The sequence below is a fragment of the Macrobrachium nipponense genome, chromosome 2, assembly GCF_015104395.2.
Source record: "Macrobrachium nipponense isolate FS-2020 chromosome 2, ASM1510439v2, whole genome shotgun sequence".
Taxonomy (NCBI): Eukaryota; Metazoa; Arthropoda; class Malacostraca; order Decapoda; family Palaemonidae; genus Macrobrachium; species Macrobrachium nipponense.
This window is the reverse complement of record NC_087201.1, coordinates 129,750,381-129,767,357: the sequence shown is the minus strand read 5'-3', so window position 1 is coordinate 129,767,357 and position 16,977 is coordinate 129,750,381. Positions and strand designations below refer to the sequence as shown.

Below are 16,977 nucleotides of genomic sequence, written 5' to 3'. Positions count from 1 at the left end.
CCTGGAGCAACTATGAGTGGGAGCTCACCACAATGAACCTAACATTGAGATACCTCAAAAGACGTATCCATGCAAATGGGCCCAAGCTGACTAAAGGTTGACCACTCAAATGAACACCTGGAGAGCAGTCAAGAGCCCAAAGTAGGTAAGTACCCTGAACTGGAGTACTGCTTCCCCGAGGATAAAGCGAAGATACTTGCGGAGGGTGGATGGATGGGTATTTGAAAATACACATCCTTCAAGTCCACTGTAAGCAGGAAGTTGTTCTGCATAATAGTGAGAGCACCGAGCATGCTGTTTTCATCATGAACCAAGTCTGGCAAACAAATCAGTTCAAGGGAGAGAGGTCTATGATCAGTCTCCAACCTCCAGAAGCTTTCCCTATGAGAAAGATGCAGCTGTAAAAGCCTGGGGATTGATCTGACAAGGCTTCCATAGCACCTTTCTTCAGCATCACTTACACTTCCTCATGGAGTGTGAGATCCTTTGGTGAGCCAGGAACATAGGTTTGGGGATGGACCAGGTTGTTGGTGTGGGGTGGCCAAGACTTAAGAAGTAGATAGCTGTCCCTAAGGACAACTTCCACCAGGACTTGGCTCTTGTCCCAAAGGACACCTATCAACCCAGGACTTGGCTCCATGTCGGTGTCATGTTACTCAATGGCTAACAGGCAACCCCCACCAATGGCAGTAGCTGGAGGGGAATGCCACCCCCAGCATCCTCCCTTCTTCTTCTTACCTTTGCCCCCTTTTCCTGACTGGAAAGAGGGTTGAAAGAAGAGCAGTTGTGCACCCTTCTTGGCAGAGGTGGAAGAAGGCTGCGTGTTTCCGCTAGCATCTTTCTAAGCCTGGGTTTTCTGAAGGGGCGAGGAAGTGCTAGCCTGACCCAAGTATCAGGCAGCAGCAGCATGAGAAGACCTGGAGGTCTTGGCCACTGCCTGGTGGACAAGGCAGTCGTCGTCTTTGGCATGTCTTGCCTACTACAGCATCTACCAACTCTCTGGGGAAGAGAGAGGCAGAACCAGCAAAGGTCTGTTCCTGAGGGTCTTCGACTCAAGACCTACACACCTGGAGATCTGATTCAGAACGGCATCTCTCCTCTTCAGCAGCAGGTTACTCACACATTTGCCATCTTGTGGGCCAGATATGACATAACCCTATCTCCAGACTGACAGTCACCCTAAGAAGGAGTCTTCTTCAAAGATTATCGAACCTGAGGAGGTGGCAAACCTTGGATACTGTGAACGACCACAGATCCAGCCAGGAGACTACCTGGAAAGCTGCAACAGAAGTGCCTCCAGGTTCGCTGCCTCTGTTTCTGTTGAGGAAGGGAGGGAAAAAAGCTTCTCCAAGAGGTTCAATCTAGGGGATTTCTCCTGCCAGAGACCAGGTTATTCACTTGATTGAGTACCCTTCAAAAAGTGTGGACAAATAGAGCCCAGCCGAAACTTTTGGTTCCTTTTTCAGTCCCCAGAAAGATTCAAGGCACGAAGGTCGACCCACAGAAGAGGCCATGGTCCCTTCCCAGTCATGATTGTACTGATGAATCAGTGCAATGACTTCTGCAAAGGCCGTCAGTATATTGGGGGTGTCCCCATCCAGGAGAGGAGGACCCTTGGATCCTTCCAGGATGCAGGCCTCCTGATCTACTCTCTCCCGACAAGTAGAAAGAACCTCGCCAGACCCCTGGGATCCCTCCTAGGCTACTTGGGCGTATGACAGATTGATCCAAGTACCGAACCTGGGGCGAAGGCCTTTGTAGCAGAACTCCAATAAGAAAAAGCAATCTCATCAGAGCCCCTCCTGTTTGGACTCACACCCTCCCAGTGGGAAGACCCATGAGGTTGAAAGGGCAGGTGAGGGGAAGAGCCAGTAAGAGAGGCAGGCCAAAGGTGGTCACCAAACCACGGAGGTGATGGCGGCATGGATCTAGGAGAGCACCTACACCTTGTCGAGGCACTGTCCCTAGGAGAGCAGAGAGGCTCATACGAGTGTACCTGTGCACTCTCCTCCAGCGAGCAGGGCTGGTTACGCGAATGTGAGCCAGGGCTGGCCAGAGTTGAGTGCTCAAGTATCATCCGATGTAAACTTGCACAGTTCTCCCGATGTGCTGTGGTCTTCTTCAAGGCTGAAAATTTGTGAAGAGAAGAAAACTGAACAAGGGACTGTGACTCCAAGTGCTCAGACCCTCGAGTCCAAAGCACTGGGTTGGGAACCTGTCCGAGCACTCGAAGCACAACTAGCAGGAAGTGTCAATACACCTGCATGTTTTATCACTTTCTCTCTCTCTGTTCCTAACCAGATCGGGGAGTGGACTCACCAGTACTGGTTTGGGGTATTTGTGTGTGGAGTCTCGAGCGCTAAGAGTGACCCAACTCTATCAGGCATCTGACACTCACTTATCTCATACAGAACGATCAACGGGAGTGGTCTCTTCTTGAGTGTCTGAAGAAACTCCGGAAGAGATAGGCAGTGTACTAGTCTTAGAAGCAGACTTCTTCAAACTGGTTTCGAGTATGCAGGCCTTGGGGGCTCATGCACTCAAGGCTTCCAAGACAGGACCCCAGTGGGGTGACCGAAATGGTTCCTGAGCCCGAGGGCCAGGGAGAGCCAATGAAAGATCCCACTGCTTCCCCTGTGGAGGGAGGCAGCCCCTTAGAAGACCTGTGGGAGGTCATCTGAGGGAGTGGGGGAGGCAGCCTTCTTCTTCTTTGGCTGGCAAGCCTGAGAAGGAGAGGAGGCAGCACACAACAAAGTTGAAAATGAAGATGAAGACAACGACAATGACGACACCTTACAACTCTTCTCTGATTTCATTTTCAACATCTTCAGGAAGGCAGTCAGGTCTCCCATCTAGAAGGGAGCAGCAGGAACCACAGGAGCAGCCAGTGCAGCTGGGGCAACAGGAGCAGCAGGAACACCAGACACAACAGGAATCGTGACAACGAATAGCAGGGTCACTGCATACTGGGAAGCAGGAGCATGAATGGCAGTCTGGTCCACCACAGCTTGGGTCATTAAGGTTGGGAAATGAATCGACACTGATGTGGGGTCCTTAGCAAATGCCATCAAGGTTACCATAGTTGTGGCGGCAGTAGCAACAGCAAAAGTGACTACTGGAAACTGCAATGCCCTCAGGTGAGGCACGATACCCTGCCCCTGAGAGTCCCAAGGAGATCCATGCTTCCAGGAGCTTGGCCACCTCACAGTGCTCAGCCGCCAAACCTGAAAAAGAAAGTACTAGTTGGTTGAGTGGAGGGAGACTCCTCTCACTCTGAGGGGAAAATGTCCCCCTCAGAGAGATTGAAGCCCCAAGCCCATTGAGAAGAAATCGTCTCGATTGCCCACTGCCACATGACCTTCTTCACCCAACAAAGCAAGTGAAGATGAAGAGGGAGCGATCCCTCCTGAAGGAGAGAAAGCCGAGAGGGGACGTACTACAGGAGGGAGAAACAAGGAAGAAGGGTTAGCAAATAAGGGTGTAGTTGGAGTATTTAACCTTGCGATGACCCCTTAGCAGCGTTTTCTCAAGTACCGCTTCTTTCCTGTAAATTTCGAACCACTGCATAGGTGACCAAGAATGACACTGAGCTCAAGTGGTATTCAGGGGTCACGTCAACATGCCCCCATCCAACTGTGCAGAGGACAAGAGGGTCAACAACAATAAATGATCGGAACTGTGTGCAACCTCTGCTGTCAACATCAGGGGAACATACTGGGTGAGGGTCTTCCGTGCAGGTTAGACAATTTGTGGGTTTGCATATTACAAAAGAAATATCAAAGACACAAGCAGATACAAAAAGCAAAGAAAACCAATCATGGCAGAGAACTAGTACTGGCAGTCCCCGGTTTACGAGGATTCAGCTTACAATGTTCCGAGGTTACGACACTTTTCAATTATATTTATCAGAAATTAATTCTAGGTTTGTGATGTATGTTCCAGGGTTACGACGCCAATCCGACTGGAAAGAATACGACTCCAGAAAGACAAAATACTGTATATATTTGAGTAATATTCGACTGCTTGTAATGCTCAACCCCATTTTTTTGATGATATTAGCATTTTAGCATATATCCCTATAATGTTGAGCTTTGATTCTGGTAATAAGCCTAGGCTATGGTATGTCACTACTGTAGCCTAGTTTAAGATTCTAAAATCTAAAACTAAGAAGCTAAAAGCTCAGAATATGCCTATACAATGTATAAAAAATCAGTATGCTATACTCATTTCAAATAATTATTAAATATTATTATGTAATTATAACTATATCACTATAGTTTTTATAACTATAAGAAACTATAATTATCATTATAATATAATAAACAAAAGAAAAAAAAAGGCTTCCAACCTCCTTTGTTTACAATCATTTTATCAACACTACCACTTTTAACTAGCACATAATGATATAGTAATCATACATTTCTATTCTTTCTAATCAACAACTGAAACTAGTATAATAACCATTCATTTCTATTCTTTAAATTATCTTTACCCCATGGAGATACCAACAGCTATAATGAAACATGATGACACTATAACAGACGACAAATTGTAGAAAATAATATTTGCTAGCTCTGATGAGAGCAGTCTTTAATGTAATTAAAGTAATTTTCTATTTTATATTTAATTCAAAAATATTTTTTTTATTAAATGTATTGCATGAATAAGTTTTTCAATTTACAGCTCATTTTACCAGAGAATAAAAAAACTACACGATTCTTTGTAAACCGTAAACGAAGAAAAATCAGCTGATGAAATACAAATGGCCGCTAATACGTACTTTGTTTACATTCGGCAAATGTAGGTTGCATTTATTATATCCTAGAACAGCCATAAATGTAGAAACAACATAACAATAATAAGATTGTCAGATAAATAAAACAACGCTTATATTTATGGTCTTTATTATGCAAAAATAAAAGTTTGTTGATGTCTGTGGAAAGAAATGCTATTTTGTTGCCTTTTGTTGTCAGAAAATCCAAAGAATTTGGTAGGCTTAGCCAAGTCCCTAAAGATTACTTTTTCCAATATGAAACAATATAATAATAAAAGATTCTCAGATAAGTTAAACAACATTTGTATTTATTGTCTGTTGACAGGAAAACCAAAACCTAAGCTGAGCCTAGTGCCAAACTCTTGCACTTTTCCACAACTATACCACATGTAATGTTCAAACTCAAAATTTTATGCCATAAAATTAGTCTTTAAATATCAAAACTTACTAGAGTATATATGGTAATCAATAGTAGTTTTTCTTTTTTTATGAAAAATACAATAAAAATGCTGTTTACATAGTTTTCATTATCCACTCAAAGCATTAAAAGAAAAGTAAGGTTTTTTTAGGATTTTTGACAATTTTCCGGCTTACGACGCTTCCCAAGAACGGGATCCCGTTGTAAACCAGGGTCTGCCTGTACACACATCTCCATAGCACAACAGCCAAAAGTGTATGGAATGTTTCCACCCGGGCAGGTGGGACCCCTACCTACTGGGGCAGTAGTTAACTGCCTAACCACCTTGTTTGTAAGTTTTACGGCCGTTTCCAGCTGCGCTGAAAGTAATTCCTTATGTAAAGGACCAATGGTTTGTATATCATGTAGGAAACAACCACAAAACAGCTGCCTTCCTGGCCTAGTTGCTTTATCCTCAATTTGAAATTTTATTAATTATTCTATGGAACTGAATGTTTTGCTACATTTTAGCTAGAACCATAGAGAAGAAAGTTGAGCCTAGAGACAAAGATCAGGGGATATAGGAAGAGGGGCAGGTGGATTGTGAATAGATACAAGTATGTATGGGCTGTTCCAGAGTTCCATCAACAATATTCCTTGTTCCTATCTACTCCTCTCTTATTTCAGTGCTTAATATATGCTTTCAAAACATTAATAGGAAATTATCAGAATCACAACACTTTATCATAAGATGTCAAGCATTTCTTGTTACATCACACTTGGTTGGTCAAAGAAAAATAGTTCCCTGAGTGATCATTTTATGAAAAAATAATCTAGCTTCAGATATTGTCTTACCATATGATGAAGACTCTAGACAAAACTAAGACAGAACTACAGTAGTATACCAAATTCAAAGAAATACAGTCAAAATCTTTTTTATGGTGTCTTGATGGCAGTATAAACAAATTGGTGACAAAAAACTGACTGAGATATGGAAAAATGATATTGTCATGTTACAATAAAGTTTTATACATACTTACCTGACAGATATATACTTAGCTATAGACTCCGTCGTCTCCGACAGAATTTCAAATTTCGCGGCACACGCTACCGGTAGGTCAGGTGATCTACCGCCCTGCCCTGGGTGGCAGGACTAGGAACCATTCCCGTTTTCTAATCAGAATTCTTCTCTTCCACCTGTCTCCTGCGGGGAGGCTGGGTGGGCCATTAATCGTATATATCTGTCAGGTAAGTATGTATAAAACTTTATTGTAACATGACAATATCATTTTTATACATTCAACTTCCCTGCCAGATATATACTTAGCTGATTAGCACCCATTGGTGGTGGGTAAGAGACAGCTAACTACTGAAATAGACAGGTAAACAACATATGTTGTAGGTATTAATAAACCTTGGTTCCTACCTTATTAGGCTGAAGACTTCGCGGCTACTGCCTTGGAGTCTGCTTAGCCTCAAGAGCCTCAGCGAGATATTGATCTATGGCTAAGAGTTCTTGTGGGTCTGCCAATGGGGTCTTATCCACTTACTCGGCAGAGCCTAAAGGCCTTTGTCATTGGGTGCTATTCCACTAACATGACAATACACCTTGTTCAAGGAGCACAACACCGATCCCGATCACCTGATCCTAACATCCATGTTAGTTCTAAGATTGCAAGGAGTTATCCCCGAACTCCTTACAAACAACCAAAAACTCGAAACATAATTACACTTTCATTACAAAATATACAAAAAAAAATTTTGTACTCCCCTACTAGCCATACATACCCTTGATCCCCTACCAGCAATGACACTATGCTCCCGTGCGACATCAGTGAGCTTGCTAATAGAAAAACCAAGCACATATCTGACAAGAGGGTTTATGTACGATAAAACACAATATTTAAGGATCAGTCTTTGCTCCAAGACCCAGCACTGTATCTGCTGATACAAATGGACCTAGCGAGAAGCACTTCTCATAGGTCACTTTCACATCCTTCAGATAATGAGATGCAAACACTGAATTGCACCTCCAATATGTAGTCTCAATGATATTTTTTAGAGACATATTCTTTTGGAACGCCAAGGACGTTGCTACTGCTCTCACCTCAGGTGGGTCTTGACCTTTAGAAGACCGAAGGATTCCTCTGAGCAGTTCTTGTGAGCGTCCGTAATTACGCTCCTCACAAAGAAAGCCAAGGCGTTCTTGGACATGAGTCTTTTGGGGTTCTTCACCGCACACCAAAGATCTTGTTGACAAGCTCCCATCTGTCTCTTCCTCTCTAAATAATATTTAAGAGCTCTCACTGGACAGAGAGACCTCTCTATCTCTCTGCCTACGAGGTTAGATAGGCCTTTTACCTCAAAACTTCTGGGCCACGGTTTTGACGGGTTTTCGTTCTTTGCCAGAAACATTGTCTGGAAAGAACAGATGGCAGCATCTCCTTTGAACCCCACTGTGGAATCTAGAGCGTGCAATTCGCTCGTCCTCTTGGCTGTAGCGAGAGACACCAGGAATAAGCATTTCCTAGTGACGTCGCGGAAGGAAGCCAGATGTAAAGGCTCGAATTTATCCGATGAAAGGAATTTCAGTACCACGTCTAGATTCCAACTAGGTGTTCTAGGAGTAGCTGCCTTTGAAGTTTCAAAGGATCTAATTAGATCGTGTAGATCTTTGTTGCTGCAATATCTAACCCTCGATCCTAAATACTGAAAGACAGCATGCTTCTGTATCCTTTTATTGTTGAGACAGAAAGGTGTGATTCCTCTCTCAGAAAGAGGAGGAAATCGGCAATATTCACTATAGAGGTACTGGAGGAGGACAGCTTCTGACTCTTACACCACCTCCTAAAGACTTCCCACTTTGATTGGTATACTCTTCTCGTCGAAGCTCTGCGGGCTCTAGCGATAGAGCCCGCAGCCTTGCGAGAAAAAGCCCCTCGCTCTGACAAGTCTTTCGATAGTCGAAAGGCAGTCAGAGCGAGACCTGGGAGGTTGTGATGAAACCTCTCGAAGTGGGTTGTCTGAGTAGATCTGGTCTGTTTGGAAGAGATCTGGGGAAGTCCACTATCCACTCCAGTACCTCTGTGAACCATTCCTGTGCTGGCCAAAATGGGGCTATTAGCGTCAACTTCGTGTTCTTCGAAGCTACGAACTTCCTGAGCACTTCCCCCAGGATCTTGAACGGGGGAAAGGCGTATGCGTCCACACCCGACCAATCCAGGAGAAACGCGTCTATTGCGAAGGCTCTCGGATCTTCCACTAGAGAGCAAAAGATCTCTATTCTTTTGGAGAGGAACGTCGCAAACAGGTCTATGTGAGGTCTCCCCCACAGGGACCAAAGACTTCGACACACTTCTTCGTGTAGAGTCCATTCTGTGGGAAGGACCTGATTCCTCCTGCTCAGTCTGTCCGCTCACATTCTTGATGCTGACAAATCTTGTGAGGAGAGTTATGCCTCTTTCTTCTGTCCAGGTTAACAGGTGTCTTGTTAACTGAAAGAGGGAGAAAGAGTGCGTGCCTCCTTGCTTGCGTATGTAAGCCAGAGCCGTGGTGTTGTCCGAGTTTATCTGTATCACCTCGCCTCTGACTATCTCTTCGAAGAACTTTAAGGCTAGGTGTATGGCCACTAGTTCCTTGCAATTGATGTGCCAGGACACCTGTTCCTTTGTCCAGGTGCCTGACACCTCCCTTGCTCCTAACGTCGCTCCCCATCCCGACTCCGAAGCGTCGGCATATAACACTTGGTCTGGGTTCTGCAGGGCAAGCGATACGCCTTCGTTCTTTTGAAGAGGAAGGATCCACCACTTCAAATGATCCTTTACCTCTTGTGGAAGCGGGAAGATGTCCGAGAGTTGTCCCGTCTTCCAACTCCCACACCCCTTTCAGGAAAAACTGAAGAGGGCGAAGGTTGAAGCCTCCCCAGAGAGAAGAACTTTTCTAGTGAGGACAGAGTCCCTAAGAGGCTCAGATAATCCCTCGCTGAACTGTTCTTTTTCTCTAAGAAGCTCGAGATTTTCGACAAACCTCGAGTGATTCTTTCTCGCGAAGGAAATACTCGAAAACCCGCCCCAGAATCCATCTGAATCCCCAGATAGACCAAGCTCTGGCTGGGGATCAGCTGCGACTTCTCGAGGTTCACGAGTAATCCCAGCGATTCTATCATGTTCCTTGTTACTGATAAGTCCTCCAAGCACTGAATCTCCGACTTGGCCCTGATCAGCCAGTCGTCTAAGTAGAGGGAGATGTTTATTCCCTCTAGGTGAAGCCATCTTGCCACATTCGCCATCAGGTTGGTGAATACTTGCGGAGCTGTAGACAGACCGAAGCACAGAGCCCTGAATTGAAAGATCTTGTCTCCTATTACAAAACGAAGATATTTCTTTGACAAATGGTGAATGGGAACGTGGAAATATGCGTCTTGCAAGTCAGAGAGACCATCCAATCTCCTGGACGAAGAGCCGACATACTGAAGGCGGACGTTTCCATGGCGAAACTTCTTTTTCTGAACAAAGCGATTCAGAGCGCTTACGTCCAGAACTGGTCTCCACCCCCCCGATGCCTTTGGTACTAGAAAAAGGCGATTGTAAAATCCCGGGGAGTGTGGATCCTGCACAAGTTCGATGGCCTCTTTTTCCCACATTTGTTCCACCATTTGAAGGAGAGTCTTTCTCATTTCCGGGTCTCTGTACCTCGCTGACAGTTCCCGAGGCGTAGATGTTAGGGGAGGGCTGTTCTCGAAGGGGATTACATATCCCTTCTTTAGGACCGACACTGACCAAGGGTCGGCTCCCCTTTTTGCCCATACTCCTGCAAAGTTCAGGAGTCTGGCGCCCACTGGTGCTTGAAGGAGCAACAAGTCATTTGGATCTCTTGAAGGGCCTAAAGGAAGACCTCCTCTCTTATCAGAGCTCTTCTTCTGGCAGGGGGACGAGCCGCTGTACCTCCACGAAAGGGCTGCTGAGGAGGACGAGAGTCCTTCTTAATCGCCGACAACACAGGGCGTCCTTTCTTGGACGTTTGTGTTAGTAGGTTATTTTTGTCGCCTTCTCAGTTAGCGAGCGAGATATATCCTTCACTAACTGAGAAGGAAACAGATGATCCGATAGAGGGGCGAACAATAAAGCAGTCCTCTGGCTCGGAGAAAACCCCTTTTGATAATAGGGATCCATATACTGATCTCTTTTTCAGGAGACCAGCACCAAAAAGGGAAGCCACTTCACCCGAACCGTCTTGTACTGCCTTGTCCATGCAAGACAGGACGCTATGGAGAATCTCTGTGTTTTTTAAGAAACTCCGGATCTTTAGATTGTAGGCCAGAACTCTGAGTGACCATCCCGAAAAGTGAACACCTCTAAAGTGACAAAAAGTCCCTTTAGAAAGTGGTTCAACTCTGAAGTGCTCCACGTCGCTGTGACCAATCCTAAGGAGTGACGTCTAGAGGCCTCCACTAAATAGGAAAAGTCCGCATCTGCAGAGGCAGGTAGAGAAAGACCCATAGTCTCTCCTGTCCCATACCAAATACCTCTCTTTCCATGTAGTTTGGAAGGAGGCATGCAGAATACCGTCTTTCCTAACTCCTTCTTCTTGTCCATCCAAGAATCTAAAGAATGGAGTGCCTTCTTCATCGATATAGCAGGCTTCATTTTCAAAAAGGCCGAAGATTTTGCCGTAGCCGAGCTCGAAAAGAGAGAACGAGGAGAAGGAGGAGCCGCCGGACTAAGAGAATCTCCAAATTCCTGAAGCAATAATGAGGCTAAGACTTTATAACTCGATAGTCCCTCATTAGCAGGAGGTTCGTCCATCAGACAACTCGTCTAACCCTCGATCACGAAAAGGAGAAAGTTCACGTTTGGAGGGAGAGTCCTTCCAAGACCTCCTATGCTCTGAAGGAGAGGAGCTCCTATTTGGAGAAGAGTCATAAACTCCAGGAACGAGTCCTCCGACTCCTGCCTCTGGCTCTTGACTCTGGCCTCCTGACTCCTGCCTCCTGGCTCCTGACTCCTGACTCCTGCCTCCTGACTCCGGACTCCTGCCTCCTGACTCCGGACTCCTGGCTCCTGCCTCCTGCCTCCTGCCTCTTGACTCCTGACTCCTGCCTCTTGCCTCCTGGCTCTTGCCTCCTGGCTCTTGCTCCTGGCTCTTGCCTCCTGCCCTGGATGCCTCCACCGTCCTGGCTCTGGGCTCCTGCCTCTGGTTGACTCCTCACTCCTGGCTCTTGGCTCCTGCCTCCCTGGGTGACTCCTCACTCCTGGCCGTGCCAGACGTCTGATCGGTTCATCCAGGTTCGTACAGGAAACCTCAGCTCGAGTAGGAGTATCGATCCTGGCGGCAGATACCTCCATACGTCTGGAGGATCTTTTGATCGGAAGGGAAGAGTCTTTCCTTCTAGGAGGCTCCTTTGACAGAACTCCTACAAAAGACGAAATCTGCTCTTGCATCGCCATCATGAATCTCTTCGTAGCCTCCTCTTTATCCTCTTCGGGAGGAGGGGAAGGAGGAGGGGAGGAGTCCATAGCCTCCACCTCCTGCCTCCTTCTCACTCTGGTTGAAAGAATGGCTCTTCTTGCCTTCTTCACTCCCGAGGGAGGGACACCTCAGGGAAGTTTTCTGGGCTCGAATCAATAGTCGGAGCCTTCCAACTCCTCTTGAGTGGCCGAGATCGATCGGAATCTCAATCACGTCTCGGAGATGAAGATCCCGACGACGAAAAACACTCACGCAGGACGCTTTTACAATAGCGATCCTTGGCAGTCTGGGTGTCACAGAAACCGCCGAAGGGACACCTGATCGGTGGGGATTCTCCACAACCTACCTTTCGGTTTTCGACATTCCTTCTCCTCTCGGGCATGTGAGCTTGGAAGAGGTCTAGACCTAGGAGCGTTGCTGAGCCGACCGGATGCCCCCTCCACTACACTGGGGACACTCATATCACTGTCCACTGAATAATCACTAGCCTTACCTTGTGTGGCAGCCATTTTGTTTTCCATCAACTTGAAGGCTGCTTTTAGATCCGCAAGTTCTTTTGCTGGATCTACAGGTTCTGCAATAGGAGAAGGGGCTGCAATGGAAGGAGAGTAGCAATACTTACCCTTGGGGAAGATCCCAAGCTAGGAATTAGTTCAGATCTAGAACTACTTAAACTTCTATAAGAAGCCTTCCTCACTCTTTCTCTCTCTAACTTTTTTTAATAATTAGTTAGATTCTTCCATTCGTTCTCACTCAAGTTCTCACATTCTTACAAGTAATTAGTAAAAGAACATTCATACTCCCTGCAACCCTTGCATACTGTGTGAGGGTCTACCGAAGCTTTCGGCAACCTCACCTTACAGCCTACATTCACACAACGTCTCACAACCATTCCAGAGTCAGACATTATTAAAGAAAATTCCAAAATCAAGTCACAAAACAGTCCACAAAAAGCGTATGCCAATCCAACAATCCAGATACGTCACCAAAAGTCGGTCCAAGAAGATCAATTGCCGTGAAAAAAGAAAAACCAATCGAGAGGAGCCAACAACAATGTTGATGGCCTGGGCGACAGAAGAATTCTGATTAGAAAACGGGAATGGTTCCTAGTCCTGCCCCCCAGGGCAGGGCGGTAGATCACCTGACCTACCGGTAGCGTGTGCCGCGAAATTTGAAATTCTGTCGGAGATGACGGAGTCTATAGCTAAGTATATATCTGGCAGGGAAGTTGAATGTATAAAATGCTATTATTACAAGAGCACTTGGGATATCAACAGCTATAATTATTCAAAGTACTATACTGACTTTATCCAAAAACATTGTACAAGGTCAATCTGCACTGGAAGCTGAATCAACAGGTGATGTTTCTGACACTGAAGAATGCTAACATGGAAGAAATCTTGTGAAGACTCGTCTCAGATAATACTAGTATGCACTGTATACCATTCTAGACAGAACAGCGTAAGTCAAATTTCAGGTTTGTGCACTGTAACACTTCACTTCATGCTTGGTGGAAGCTAATCTCAAATATTTTATCTGGTATATCTTCTTACCAGAATGTGCATCAGTTATAGCCATTGTATCTGTTTTATTGACGAAAGACATGGATGTTGAAGGAAAACCCTCTCATAAAATTGTTTTTGGTGTAGCAAAATGACCATATAGACCAATATCCAATATTAAGAAGGCTTGGCTCAAATGAGTCTTTATCCTTCAACTTCCATCTTTACTGATTTTTTTACCAATTGATTCCTCATCCCTTTTCATCACATGTTTTGAAACCATCTCAATCTCTTGAGACCTTCAGTCTTTTTTTTCCAGATCTTGAGACTATACTACTCTCCATGAATTCTGCACAACCATTTTTAATTTTATTAACTGGAAAATTTATATGCAAGATTCCAAACTTTCATAGTCATCCTCCAGAATTTTGATCACCTTTCTATTAAAATTACAAATGATAAATAAAACAGATTCCCAAGTAATCTCCTTAAAGAGGCCATCCAAGGAAGCATTCTTATAGGAGCACTACTATCATGTACTATATGCACATAATCCCCGATGTCTGAAAAGGTTAGGTTATGACCATCGGTAATTACCCATCATATTACATATATAAAATTGGATTTCAAATATTCATTTGCTTTTAAATGCACAAGTTCCTTTTTATTAATGCATTACCTTTTATATTCAATTTACAATATTAATCTCATAACTTTCAGTTGTTATAAATGTTGAAGGGCATAAGGTGAGTACTTAAAAGTCTCAAGTCTGGGACAGTCGTCTGTAACATGATTTTCAAACAGAAAATACTCACATATAGGAATGCATCAAAACCACAGCTATAGACGTTATACCCTTTCTCAAAACTCTCTGTAAATCTATCACGAAGCTGCTCTTCATTTAGAGGCTGAGTAATCAATACTTCTTCCCCCCCCATTGTGCCTGTATCAATATGCCAGTGATTATTCAATGCTTCACTGGAGGAGACATCTTGTCTTGGAATTACTTTTTCATGTACCTCCACCACATCTTCATACAGTACATCAGGACACCTAATTTCCTATCAGACAACATAAATATATAAACGTAAGAGAAATATCAATGTGACTAGTAAAATAAAAAAGGGGATTCATAAACAGGAATACTGAAATTTTCACACTAATTTCATGATTCTACACTCAACCACTATTATACTGTAAAATAGCTTAATCTACTAGTAGGGAGTGGCATACATTTATCTGGAATTATCTTTAAAATGACCGAGGTCCATTAAAAAAAAAAGGAGTTTGCATACAACTATAGCAAAATATAACAAATACTGAAGATAATTTGTATTTGCCATAGATAAAAACCAGAGCCTTTTACATTTCAAAGAACTTCCCGGCATGAGCTGGAAATGGCAGCTGAAGCTTGATAATAAGGATGCAGGAAGGTGAGTGGAAGAGCACTACCCAATTACTTATCAGTAAATTGCTACTTTTCCTTAGGCTTCAGGGGCTGTGTGGGGTGGCTAATAAGGTGGGATCTTGATATAAGGTTTGATTTGTATAACTGGGTTTGTGGCTACAAAATTACAAACCATCTCCTTTTATGAAGGAGACTATGCCTGAGGTGAGCTTGTCTCACAGAACTGACTGCACAGTTCTAAAGTTAAAGAACACGTAAGATTGTGAACATCTTCCTACTGCGCAAAAGGCTTGAGGGAGAGTCAAAACTAACCAGAACTGTCAGATTCCTGGTCAAGTGCATAAGTAGGGGGGAGGGGAGAAATAAAACTTGAAAAAAGTAAAAACAAATTTTTTGTTTACATTTTTTCACATTCTATTGCTTCCTAAACTACAAAAAATGGCTAAAGATTGGGTAACAAGGCAATTTAACACTGAAAAAAATCTTAGTGTGAAAAATAAAAACTACGGAAAGTAAGGAAAACTAGTGGTATCTCAACATCACCCACTTGAGATTATGAATGTTTTGGATACATAACTACATTGATATCATTAGAATTTCAATGTTAAACATTTGAACATTGAAATTTTCAATTATCAAACAATTTTACTGTTATTTTTCAATCATACCTTGAAACCATGAGGTACTAGAGCCAATTACTTCAATTTCAATACATTTGAACAGGAAGAGAGGTATGAAAATTGTTTGATTGGCAGCAGTTCCTTTAAAAGTATGTATGACACAGTGTGATACAATACATATACTATGTGCTCAGTATCAAACATGTTCAACTGAAACTTGTATCATACATGTACCAGATTCAGAGGTATGAAAACTGTATGATTAGGCAAAGTTTCTTAAAAGAATATACGTATGGCACAACGCATTTTCAGGATCAAACATGTTCAACTGGAATATGTATTATACTCATATCAATAAGCTCTGTTCCAGAACCAAAGTAGGTAAATGGGCAGAGCATGGCAGTGGGCAGTTGTTGTGCTTGGAGAGTGGATGGAAGGTTACAGTGCTCATTATAAGGGGTGATATTTGATATGGTGAAAGATATCACTATCCTAGTTGATATTATGTGACGATTTACTAAAAAATGTGGGTTTTTATTCATAGTTTACAAACATGCCATCTTTATTATAGTATATGGTTTTGATTTTGTGATAGATGATATATAAAGCATGCTATACGATAAAATATTGCCCATAACACATCGATCCATGAATTTTCACCTTTTCACTTCATATATAATTAGTGAAACGACAAAAAAAAAAAAACCTTCAAGTACTATACATACAGCATAATTCCTCTAATCTAGGTCTTAAACAACATCTCAAGTCTATAGTAACTAAAAGTAAGGTTTTCAAAAATGGAGAAATTGAGTGAAATGAAAAACTGGAAAAAAAACATAACATGAAAAAAATTGTTTTTTTTGGAAAAAGTTTTCTTCATAATCATAGACAGGGCTGGCCTTTGGATAGGATTCAGTTTACCATGTTAAATTAAACTCTAGAAAAGGTCCAAGAATCATATTCTTACAGTTAAGGGGCGGCTGGCTAATGCCATTATTAAAGGACAGGACTGTGATATTCATACCACTTAATAAGGTGACTTGGGACATCTCCAAACCGCATATGATTTTCGCCTCTGACCTTCGGTTTTGTGACGGCCGCCCGGGCGATTTATTCCAAAAATCAACCATTTTTCAAATTCTATCTCCTCCCTTGGTATTTAATATTAAGACCTAGGATTACTACCATATATAAACCTGATGTAGACCTCCAATCGAATGAGTTTTTTGTTTCTAAAAGTCATTTTTTTGCTAGATATGAATTTTTCAATATGGTAAAAATATAAACCAGGAGAAAAAATTTGTATAAAAAAAAAAAAAGGAGAAACAAAAATCGGAAAAAAGGGCTTTGATTTGATTATTCTATAATGTCTTTCTGAGTTATATACCAAATTCCAATGTTATAGCTTAAAACTAAGTGAGAAGATAGATTTTGAAGGCCAATAAGTATAGTTTTGAGATACAGGCGTTCAAAGTTTAAACTTCGTATTTCTATAAAGACAATGTTAATAAATAATGATTATTATAAATGTATTTCTTTTTTGTGTATTAATAAACCAAAACTATTTTATTTATCATAATTTAATCATTTCTGGGCTCAGCTCGTGTCGCTGCGCGAAATATCCTTTAATCTTATATTATTTCTAGGGTAAATGTACTAACACATACCAGAGAATAAATAAATCAATAAAGAAAAAGGTCAGTATAACTGACTCGCTCACTTCCTCCAAGAGGGTGTCGGTATGAACACTATGGCGAGTGAGACCACTACCACGAGCCAAATGCCAATAGAATTCTCCCACTACAAAA

The 16,977-nt window shown here is 42.9% G+C and overlaps 2 protein-coding genes across 2 annotated transcripts in view; one reads left to right on the top strand and one right to left on the bottom strand.

Moving 5' to 3' along the window:
• The window catches only part of LOC135221586 (5-oxoprolinase-like), a 38,904-nt gene extending 24,707 nt beyond the window's left edge, over positions 1-14,197 (bottom strand). Inside the window, exon 1 of the mRNA XM_064259275.1 lies at positions 13,957-14,197. Coding sequence (XP_064115345.1) covers positions 13,957-14,042 — 86 coding nt within the window. The 5' untranslated portion in view covers positions 14,043-14,197. The remainder of the gene's footprint in view (positions 1-13,956) is intronic.
• Positions 1-16,977, top strand: part of LOC135221310 (5-oxoprolinase-like) — a 709,982-nt gene that overhangs the window by 69,300 nt on the left and 623,705 nt on the right. The gene's annotated exons all lie outside the window — the stretch shown is intronic.